Here is an 11,968-nt window from a genome sequence, read left to right as displayed (position 1 = left end):
CAACTATTTTTTATGATCATGTCAAACTCTAAATTTATTTCTATAATAAATTCATAACAAAATAGTAAATTCAAGCAAATCCGACCAATAACATCTTATATAAAAAATAGTGAGTTCAGATAAATTCAATATCGAAACATTGAATCCGCCCTTAACTCACACTCTTTCTTTCTCTCTCTCACACACACTCACTCACTCTTTCCATCTATCTATTATTCTCTATTTACTCATATCAACAAAACTCACACTTCCATCTCTCTTGAATCTTCATACCTTCATACCTTCATCTCTCTGTCTTTTCAACAACAAAAATGAAGTTTTTTCCAATTTCTTCTAAAAAAGCAATCTTTTTTACCATTTTCCTCTATTGCATGATAATAACTCCATTAAAAGGGGCAAAAACCTCTGTTTCTTCTTCGTCTGATCAACAACCAGAATTGATCACGTACTTCAAATCCACAACTTTATTGAAAAAACCCACAATTATAGACCTTCAAAATCAATCAAGAACATCAAAAATCACTCTTTTTACATCCTCTGATTGTTCAATTTGGACAAAAGAATGCTCAAATGAAATTTTGAAAATTGCCCAGAAAACAGAGCATGTTAAATGGATAAAATCAGTGAGGAGAAAAATCCATGAACACCCTGAACTTGCTTTTCAAGAATTTGAAACTAGCAAACTTGTTCGTCAAGAACTTGAAAAAATGGAAATTTCTTATCGGTTTCCGTTGGCTACCACCGGAATCCGAGCCATCATCGGCTCCGGCCAGCCGCCGTTTGTTGCTCTTCGAGCTGATATGGATGCCCTTCCAATTCAGGTTTTTTATTTTTAGTTTTCAAATGTAACCTTCTCATGTTTTTGTTTTCGGGGTTAAATTTCTCGGATAATCACTTAATTAGACATAAAATATTTTTAAAAAAATTGAATTTATATATTTAAAAATCATGTATAAATTACTATAAATTCCAAATTATAATAACTAACAGATTATTTTTAAAAAAAAAGTTTGATCACGAAAAACTTGGCTAATTCTCAGAATTTTAATTGTGCGTATAATTGAGACAAAAAGAGTAATAATTATTCTAAATGAAAAAGAATTAAAATCATGAAAAAATAATTTTGTGAAATATTAATTATTAATTGAGTGATGTTTGAGAAATTAACTCCTTTTTGGTGTTTTCTTAAAAAATTATCTTACTTCTGAAACTTGAAACTTGATATTCATTTTTTATTTACTTATTTATTTTGTACGTATAAAATAGACTTTGAAACAGAAGAATTAACAGTTTAATTGAGAATAAATAAGTAAATATATTTACAATTGTATATTATTAACTTGGGATCTATTACTCTAATTTATTTATTTATTTATTTATTTATTTATTTGTATGTGGGGTATACTCTCACATGAAATATCTAATTTTTAAGAAAACATCAAGCATTATCTATTGTTATTTCTACTTTTAAAATACTGTATTTTGCTTGCACTTAACGACAGTATAAGATTATCCAAAATTTTTATGTACTTTCATGATACGTGTCTCATGTATATCTGATATCAACTATATGTTTGATTTTAGTCTCACATGCATAACCATTTTCAGTAAAGTGTCAAATCTTTATATTCATATCTACATTCCTTTTTACTTGAAAATACATGTCTAACTTATTTTGAACGACAAGATTAGATCTTCTTTTCGTTCAATCTTATGTACTTTCACAACATGTGACTCACTTATATCTGACATCAACTATCTGTCAGTTTGACTTATACTCGGGTTCATTTATTAAACACCTGAAAATATCTAAATTAAATTCTAATAAAATGAAAGTATTTATCTTGAAATTATGACCATCCACATTTAATTTTTTTAATCTTTTAATTTTTTAATTTTTTTTTTTTAAAAAAATATTAGGAAGCTGTTGAATGGGAGCACAAGAGCAAAATTGCTGGTAAAATGCATGCTTGTGGCCATGATGCTCATGTGGCTATGCTCATTGGTGCGGCTAGAATTTTAAAGGCTCGTGAGAAGAACTTAAAGGTTTGTTTTACAATAATAGTCATATTTTGCAAAATATGTCACTTTTTTCTAGTCATAAAATTACTTTTTTTTTTCTTGAAAGTGAAACAAAGTTTAATCTTTTCATTTCTAGTCACATAATGTTAATGGTCTTTATTCCCTCAAACTTTAGTGAAAAGACCTAGTAACGTCAGAGAATCTTAATAGCTTAGTTGGTTAACTATCTGAACTTTCACCTTGTTGGTGAGGGTTTGATTCTCCATTTTGTAATCTCTTTCCTTAGTTTCCTTCCATACTCCCAATTAAAAGAAAATAAGAGCGTAGACTATTAACGACAACAATAACAATAATAACATAATCAGTATAGTTCCATGCACGCATAGGATTTGGAAAGGATCTTATTTATGTAGGATACGTTAGAAAAATTATCTTCGTTAGACTGTCGATAAAGTGTAGCCTATCAATTCAAGGTTGTTCTTGTGAGTGACAGATAAAAGAACACGTTTATTCTTGTGACTCCTTAAAATAAAACTAAAATATTCTTTTGTTCTCCATATGGTGGATTCCATAATTTTTGGCACAACATTTGAAGAATATTTGAGAAATTATCACTTATTAAATTTGTGTCATTTTAATTTGTCATGGGTATCTTGGACTATTTTATTTTCAACAATGAGAATACCACCTAAACTTTTTGGCCAAATAGCAAATCTAGTGATCTACATTTAGCTTAGTTAATTATTATGATGATACCTTTTTAGATAAGGGCACTTTGTACGAATAATATTAGTTATAATATATAGTACTTAAATTAAAAATAATTAGAGGATCTACTTTCTAATGTTTCTTTTAGAGCTTTGTGCAAATGTAATTGCATTGGATTCTCCATTGAAAGTGCATTTTGGGTGGTCTTTATATTTTTGAACTTCATATAAGAAAACATCATATGGCTCTCGATTGATATCTAAGTTAGTGGGAGATAACATACATCTCTTGAAATAAATTAACGTACGCGTAAGCTGATTCATACATTATAATTATAATTTAAAAAAAAGGAAATTAAAGATAGTTTAGAGCAGATTTAACTCCTCGTCCATTGATTTTCCATATCTTTTGATAGGGTATTTGATTTTGACTCATGCCTCACTTGTATCTAACGTATTATATCTACTTGATCTTTCCATAAATGGAGGCCAAGTAATGACAATAGAGAAGTTGTCACTTGAACATTTTAGTCACATGAACCAGTAGGTCAAGTGGTAGGATAATATTATACGTCTGTCCTTTTAGTGTATGTGATCATTAATTATTCATATCTACATATTTGATTGATATATTTTTATAATCTATTTTGAAAGAACCACAACCCTTCAACTCTCATCTCTCATCCTCCATATAACCTTTCATTGAAAAAGAAACAAATACACGACCTAAGTCAAATATTTTATTTTCAACTATTGGACTCTTTTATTTATTTAATTATTAGCCCCTCAACCTTTATGCAGCAAATAGTTTAGAAGCATGAACAAGTTGGGTACTAGATTTGACTTGGGAATCTTTACATAGTACTATGATTATCAAACTTTATTATAATATGAGCATATATTAAAAAATAATCAATAAAAATAGAGAAAAATAAAGAATTGGTCCCATGGTCATTATAGTTGTGTACTATAATGTCTAGTAGACTGGTAGTTACATGAACAAATCTATCTATAACTAAAAGAAAAGGTTATTTGCAGTTTGTACTATTTTGTGTTGGGTGTTTAATTTTTACTCCTAAAGAAAAGTATATATTTGCGAGACGTAAATTTATATTTATGTATTAGTTATGTCTTGTTTCGTTAAAGAACTTATGCCTCGCTAGACATAAATTCAATTGTTAAGGGCATAAAATTAAAGATCAGTACATTTGAACTTGTATTATATCCGGCCTTGCCTTTTAATTTTAATTTAATTATTGTCAAAAAGAATACCTTTTTTTTTTATTTTGGTTAAGAAGTCTAATTTTAAAAGGACTTATTGAGGGTGACATCCAACAGCTTTATTGAGAGTATAATTGGGACCATGGAACTATATATGCAAGGTATTATTTCTGTTTCAAGTCATTTTCACAATTTAAGGACTTTGAAGAAAATGCCAATGTGCTATATTTTAAATGGGGGGCCAATGGGTTAATAAAATGGGGTAGATTAAAACACCTTTTTTATAGTGCTTCTTTTTTCTTTTTCTTTTTTGGGAGTTTTCTCTTCTCTTTAATTACTTTAGAATTTAGAGATGCCCATATTAACCATCACTTCACAAGTCACAATATTGAATTTTTTTTCTTGTTTTTTCATCCATAAGAAATGATGTTATTATAGAAAGATTTATTTGCAAAAAATTACCCTCATTTGATCTAAATCATTTCCTTCATTTATATATATATATATATATATATATATATATATATATATATATATATATATTAATTTTGAATTTGTGTTAGAAAGTCTCACATTAAAAGTAAAACGCTCCTTAACAAAGATATATCTTTACTCAAGGTTCATACCTGAAATCTTTAATTAAGAATAAAGGAGAACTCACTACTCCACCACAACTCCCGTAAGTTCGTGTCACTTTTTTATGTAAGTTAGTGGGCACACATGGTAAATTGTTCAAAGTTTATCTTCTGTACACTGAAAATATAAACGACACAAAATTTGTGTGCTATTTAGTTTACATAAAAGGTAAATAGAAAGGTAAAATATCACTACTAGTGAAATTGGTTACTTTGAAAATAAGGCAAGCAATCTTTTATAGTAGGCTAAACTCCAATTATGGTGTAAACATTTATTTGCATTATCAGACCATCAGTATAAGTAATTAAACATGTGGTGTATACATTTTGAACCGTGCGTCAAAGAGTCCCACATCGGATGAAAAAAAGACGATTAGTCTCTTTATATGATTTTGATTAGTTCTTCTTTAATGAGATGACTCCAAGGTTCAGTTTGATTTAACATTGATCTCATTACATGATAGTATAGCAAAATCGATGTTTGTACTACCTTGTAGTGAAATGGATGTTGAATCTAATTCAACTCTCAGAGCTTTCTTTTTCATTCGACATGAGACGAGTCCAATTCAATCCCAGAAGCTTCTGGATCCGTCACTCTCCAAACAACATCCAATTACATTTTATCTTATTTGTTATGTGTTACTAATAAATTTTTTCATTCAATTTTTTGTATTGAGCCAGACTAAATCCAAATTCATGTTATAGGGACTCACAGTGAAAGTAAAACATTCTTTAACAAAGATGACTCAATACTCAAGGCTCATATCTGAAACCTTTAATTAAGAATGAAAGAGAATATACTACTCCACCAAAATCCTTTTTGGTTCGTGTCATTTTTCTATGCAAGTTAATTAGTGGACATAGATGGTAAATAATTGTAAGTTTACCTTCTATACACTGACAATAAGGTAACTAAAAAATCAAACTATCATAACTAGTAGAATTGATTACTTGAAAATAAGGGTAGCCATCTTTTATAGTAGGCTAAATTTCAATTATTGTGTAAATATTCATTTGCTTTATCAATGTAAGTAATTAAATAGATGGTGTATATACTTTGAACCATTTGTTGAAGAGTCCCACATCGAAACAAAGAAGGATAATTGATATCTATATATGATGTTGAATAATTCTTTCTTCATAACTTCTTGAGTTGAGTTAAATTCAGTATCCATTTCATTACATGATATTATAGCAGAATTGATATTTATATTATCGTATAATAAAACGGACCCTGAATTTAACTCAAATCAAAAAGCTTTTATTTTTTTCATTCGACGTGAGACTCTTAAATAACAATCTATTACAACATGGGCTCTGTGGGACAAAGCAATTATATCGTATATTTAAGATTAAATTATTTTTTTGTGTATATAAAGTATATGTTGAATTTAGTGATCTTTGTTCATGTGTTTAGTTTTTTATATTTTGAATCTCCTTTGTGAAATCTTGGTTTCATCATTGTCTGTTGTTATTGATGTTGATGAATTCCCTTTGTGAAAATTCAGGTTTCATCACTATCTAATCTTGTAGATGTTTATCAAATCCCTTTGTAAAAATCCTGATTTAGTCACTATCTAATGTTGTTGATGTTTACTTTTATGAAAAGTTTGGCCTTATCACTCTTTGATGATACTAATGTTCATTTAATCCCTTTTGTGACAATTTTGGTTTCATCATTGTCTAATGTTGTTGATATTTATGATTTTCCTTTATAAAAATCTTGATTCCATCACTGTCTAATGCTATTGATGTTTATGATATCCTTTATGAAAATCCTGATTTCATCATTAGAAGTAAAACGCTCCTTAATAAAGATACTTATATACTCTAGGCTCTTATAAAAAACCTTTGATTAAGAATGAGAGGAACTCAGTACTCCACCACAACTCATGTGGGTTCGTGTCACCTTTTTTATGCAAGTTAGTGGGCACAAATGGTAAATTATTTCAAGTTTACCTTCTATACACTGACAATATAAACGACATTAAAAATTTAAGTTGTTAGGTCACTTAAAAGGTAAATAGAAAGGCTAAAATTTCAATTATTGTGTAAAATTCATTTGCTTTATCAATGTAAGTAATTAAACAGGTGGTGTATATACTTTGAATTGTTCGTTAAAGAGTCCGACATTGAATGAAAGAAAGATGATTGATAGCTATATATGATGTTGAATAATCCTTTCTTCATAACTTCTTTAGTTGATTTGGAATCAATATAATGGACCCTGAATCCATTTCTGCTTGAGAAGGTTTTTTTTTTTTTTTTCATTTGATGTGAGACTCTTAAATAACAATCTATTACAACATGGGCTCTGTGGGACAAAGCAAAACAGCAAATCAATAAAACTTGTTCTTAATATCAATCCAATCTTCTCTTTCTCTTTACAACCTTTGTTTTTGAGAGCTCCTTTTTAGCAGTTTTCTTGATGATAAAATGTGTCAGGGCGAAGCTAGGGACTTTTGGTTAAAAAAATTATATTGTATATTTAAAATTAAATTGTTTTTTTGTGCATATCAAAGTATATATTGAATTTTGTGGTTTTTTTCTTGTGTTTAGTTTTTTATATTTTGAATCCCTTTTGTGAAATTTTGGTTCCGTCATTGTCTATTGTTATTGATGTTTATGAATTCCGTTTTTACACTATCTAATGCACTTGATTGTTTATGACTTCCTTTCGTGAAAATCTTGATTCTAACTCTGTTTAATGCGGTTGATGTTTATGATTTCCATTCGTGAAAATCCTGATTCCAACACCATGTAATGCACTTGATGTTTATGAATCCCCTTCGTGAAAATCCTGATTCCAACACTATCTAATGCACTTAATATTTATGACTTCCCTTCGTGAAAATCTTGATTCTAACTTTGTTTAATGCGCTTAATGTTTATGACTCCCATTCATGAAAATTCTGATTCCATGTTTATGACTCCCCTTTGTGAAAATCTTGATTTCGACACTGTTTAATACACTTAATGTTTACAAATCTTCTTAATGAAAATTCTGATTCCGTCACCTGATTTTATCAGGGGACAGTTATTCTAATATTTCAACCGGCAGAAGAAGCAGGGAATGGAGCAAAAAGGATGATCAAAGATGGTGCATTGGAAAATGTGGAAGCTATATTTGCTGCACATGTTTCACATCAACATCCAACTGGTGTCATTGGATCAAGAACAGGCCCTTTACTTGCTGGCTGTGGGTTTTTTAAAGCTGTCATTAGTGGAAAAACAGGTCAAGCAAGCAATCCCCACCACTCAATTGACCCTGTACTTGCTGCCTCTGCTGTTGTTATCAGCTTACAAAGCATTGTTTCTCGTGAATCCAATCCATTGGACTCTCAGGTGGGGTATATTTGCAACTAGTAATTATTAAAATTCTTTTTTTATTATATTTATATTAGAGTCTGATTAATTAGTATTCATGTTGCATAAGGCCTTAATAGAGCGAATCAACCCCTATGAAGAATGTTTCCATAAAGAGCCTACCCATCACATCACAATCGTGGATCATATCAAGATCTCACTCCCGTGTGACCACATATTTTTTGAGTTTTGAAGTTGTGTTTGAATATGCGAAAAAAAATATTCAAAATTCTATGAGTGGAAACTTCAAAACTCCCCAAACTATCTGAGTTAGTTTTTGAAAACTTGAAAATATTTGAAGATTAAATTTTCAAAATCTATGATCAAACACTGGCTTCATCTTATCTGAAAATTTGTCTATCTTTTTGTACTAAATAGATAATATTTTCTCACTTTAAAAGTGGGATTTTCAAGTAATTTTCTGAATTTTACCCTCATATATACCTAAAAAAATATTTTCTAAAACTTCATAAGTGGTTGTCAAGAATATATAAGTTGAATCAAAGATTATATATATTCATTTTATAAGTGAGGTTTTCAAGTAATTTTGTTATTGAATCACTTAAAAAATAATTATAAAGTTATCATTCAATTAGTAACTTGTATTATAAAATAAGTTACTAATTATAACATGTTAAAATATACTAATAATTTGATGTCATCTTCAATGATTGATTTTTGGATTGATTTGTGATTTTAATTTTTAGGTGGTTTCTGTGACATCTTTCAATGCCGGAGATAATCTTGATGTGATACCAGAAACAGTTACACTCAGTGGGACATTCAGGGCTTTTTCAACCACCAATTTTTATCAACTTCTTAAAAGGATAAGAGAGGTTAGTAAATACTATAATTAGTACTAATATTGAGACTTTGACATTCTTAAAAATAAATAAATCATATCATAAAGTTTACTTCAACAACAATTATTAGTCTTAGTTATAAAGTATCATTTCATTTCATGAGTCACCACTAGGGCTAGATAGGCATGGTATTAAATGAATGATATTGAAAAGACATAAAAATATTACACTATATTATTGTCATATCAAATTAATTTGGGATTTTTTAATTTTGATATTCGTATTTTACAGTAGAGTAAATCAATAGTCATAATCTATTTGATTTTGATTTACATATACTCATAGAGAATTATGACCAGATCTTTTCAAGGAACGTCTAAATTATAGTATACTAACACCTTATACAAATAAAAATCTATCCAAAAGAAAGTATAAACATTTTTCTTTGTTAATCAGTTACTCAAAAAGGGTATTTCAATCAAGATAAACGAGCTACTGCATATTTTTTAGTATAATAATAATAAATATAAATTGTATATGTCTATACATTTCGATATGATATTCAATATACCAAAAAAAATTAAACTGTATATCATATACTCCTTCTGTCCCAATTCATATATGACTTACTTTTTCCTTTTAGTCAATACCAAAAATAATGGCACACTTTCATATTCAATAACAATTTAACTTTAAAATATCTATTTTATCCTTAGTGAAATAATTTATAACCACACAAATATCTATGACTTATTTGAGACTATAAATCTCAAAACTCTTTCTTTCTTTCTTAAACTTGTTGCTCATATAAGTTAAAACGGGGAAAGTATTATAATATCGAAATTGCGATATCAAAACTTTTGATTTCGATATCTACCATACCATACCATATCATACCATACCATGTTGAGCTTTATGCAACACTTATCCTAAAATTGCAGAGAGATAGGCCTGTTTTGGCAAAATATCATAGGGACCCAATGTTGCTCATATCCACAAAAAAAATAAAGAATTGATTGAAGAATTACACATCACATGGTATGATCCCAAGGTGATTGGGCCAAAAGTTTTTTAAAAATAAGCAAAAAAATCACCACTCTTAGATATTCATGTTGCACCATATATAAGAAGGACTAGTCCTTTCTACAATCTTCTAAAAGATCTTATCATTAAATGAAAAAATAATAAAAAATCCAAAACAGTAGAACAAGAAAACATAAATATAACAAAAACGTGCATAATAAAATAATACTATAATCTTTTAGTATATGGTCACTTAGCTATATTGAAAATCGTGTAATAAAGTAACTCAATTATTGGAATGTCCACAAGTACTGTACAAGTTAAAATTGAGGAGTACAAATATCATCAAAAATCATTACTCTTTCGTTTCGATACAAAAGAGAAGAGGATTTTCTACACCACTTTCTTGTGTCGAAGACTAGAAGGACAAATAATCCCTCCCAGAATTTATTTCTTCCCTGCATTTATCCCCCACTTTCGCGTGTCTAGTATTTAAACAAATTTGACTTTCTTTCAATTTAGAAACTAAAAAAAAAAAACTATTGATAGTCATTGCGTGGGCTCTTCACTTTCAATGTCGTATCTGTGTCGAATTCTCCAAAAATACATTACTTATGATGAATCGGATACGCACCTTTTGATATTTTTAAAGAGTGTGAGCAACATAGGTGGCAGTGAAACTTGACAATAGTAACATAGTCACACTACTCTAACTAAAGAAAACAAAATCAATATAACTAAACGTTAAATATCTTCTTCAAATTCTACAAGACATACTCTTTTTCTAAGAGATACTAGTTAAGTCATCGAGTATACATTTTTCGGCTAAGAGTATAAAGTTTAAAATAATGAAAAGTTTCATTCTTTTTTTAAACGGACTAATAAGTAAACTGTACTGATCTTCACATAACATTTTAACAACAGGTTTTCACAGAACAAGCTAGTGTATTCAGATGCAGTGCAACAGTTGATTTTTTCGAAGACAAGGACACGATCTACCCTCCGACTGTGAACGATAACACAATGTACGAGCATGTAAAGAAAGTCGCGAGTGATTTGGTTGGAACGACCAATTTTAAGGTCGTTCCGCCAATGATGGGAGCAGAGGATTTTTCATTCTACTCTGAAGTAATCCCTGCTGCATTTTTCTATATTGGCATAAGGAATGAGACTTTAGGATCAATTCATACAGGACATTCACCACATTTTATGATTGATGAAGATGTATTGCCTATTGGTGCAGCTACTCATGCTGCCATTGCAGAAAGATACCTATATGAATATGGATCTTGAAATTGGATTTCGTCTTTCGTTCACACCAGGAGGATCAATAGTGTTCTCATTATTCCTCAAGTGTGACTTGAACCCTTGTTGGTAGTCATGGAGGTGTTCAACTACTTGAACAGGCCTCACTTATCGATCATGAAATAGGAATTTTCTTTAATGCAATTTTTGCCTTTTTTTTTTTCTTTTCTTTTACTCCCACATTGTATGCCCACCTATGTGATGATTGACAATTAAGATGTCCCTTCTTGTACTAATGTTTTTTTTCTTCATGAGATTGGACATATATGAATCATGGAGATAAGAGAAGATATATGATATAAAGGTGTTTACTACAATTTGAATTCTTGTACTTATTGTCTTGGAATGTCACAACCTAAGTTCATGGCATCGTATAGTCCGCTTTGGGTCTAGGACAATATGGATTTGTCTTTCGGGCTAAGTCACATTAAGTTCAAAAGCACTTTGAGCTATGTCTTACAAATTCACTTTCGTCTCTCATTCTGATGTGAGATTCGTCTAATATGTTATGTGCACCTCATCTTCAGAAGCTTGTCAATCTAAAAATCTATCAATTCTGCTTGACGAGCCCTCATCAGCCTACCCTTGAGGTATAATATGTTATGTTCACTTCTATTTCAAAAGCTTGTCAATTTGAAAGTCTGTCAATCCTGCTTGACCTACCTTCATCAGTCTGTCCTTCGTGAGGGCGTCACATGGGAAGTGGTCAATATTCTTTGATAATGAGGAATCAACTTTTTGTAGTTTTCTAATTTTTCATCAATCGTTTTGTGGCTTTACAATATTCTTTCCTTCAACATTTTATTAATTAGCACGTTCCTAATATAATTACTTGTCAAAAAGGAAAAGCATAAGTTTAATCATTAATTAACTGCATTTCAATATT

At 29.7% G+C, this 11,968-nt stretch overlaps 1 protein-coding gene across 1 annotated transcript; it reads left to right on the top strand.

Annotated features, from left to right (window-relative positions):
• Positions 1-306: 306 nt before the first annotated feature.
• Positions 307-11,396, top strand: LOC125806875 (IAA-amino acid hydrolase ILR1-like 6). Its single transcript, XM_049486633.1, has 5 exons — positions 307-821; positions 1,921-2,046; positions 7,616-7,930; positions 8,659-8,787; positions 10,702-11,396. Exons 1-5 carry the CDS (start codon positions 312-314, stop codon positions 11,068-11,070), a joined length of 1,449 nt encoding a protein of 482 aa, XP_049342590.1. The 5' UTR covers positions 307-311; the 3' UTR covers positions 11,071-11,396.
• Positions 11,397-11,968: the final 572 nt, after the last annotated feature.

The sequence above is a fragment of the Solanum verrucosum genome, unplaced genomic scaffold (assembly GCF_900185275.1).
Source record: "Solanum verrucosum unplaced genomic scaffold, falcon-dt-bn FXZP01000196.1, whole genome shotgun sequence".
In the NCBI taxonomy this organism is placed as follows: Eukaryota; Viridiplantae; Streptophyta; class Magnoliopsida; order Solanales; family Solanaceae; genus Solanum; species Solanum verrucosum.
The sequence above is the reverse complement of the archived record's forward strand: the minus strand, read 5'-3'. Positions and strand labels throughout refer to the sequence as shown.

Excerpts from the sequence above, each read along its gene's own strand:
- LOC125806875 (XM_049486633.1), top strand. The coding sequence starts at position 312 with ATGAAGTTTTTTCCAATTTCTTCTAAAAAAGCAATCTTTTTTACCATT. Across the intron at positions 822-1,920 it reads TGGATGCCCTTCCAATTCAG|GAAGCTGTTGAATGGGAGCA; the intron begins GTTTTTTATTTT and ends AAAAAATATTAG. Across the intron at positions 2,047-7,615 it reads CTCGTGAGAAGAACTTAAAG|GGGACAGTTATTCTAATATT; the intron begins GTTTGTTTTACA and ends TGATTTTATCAG.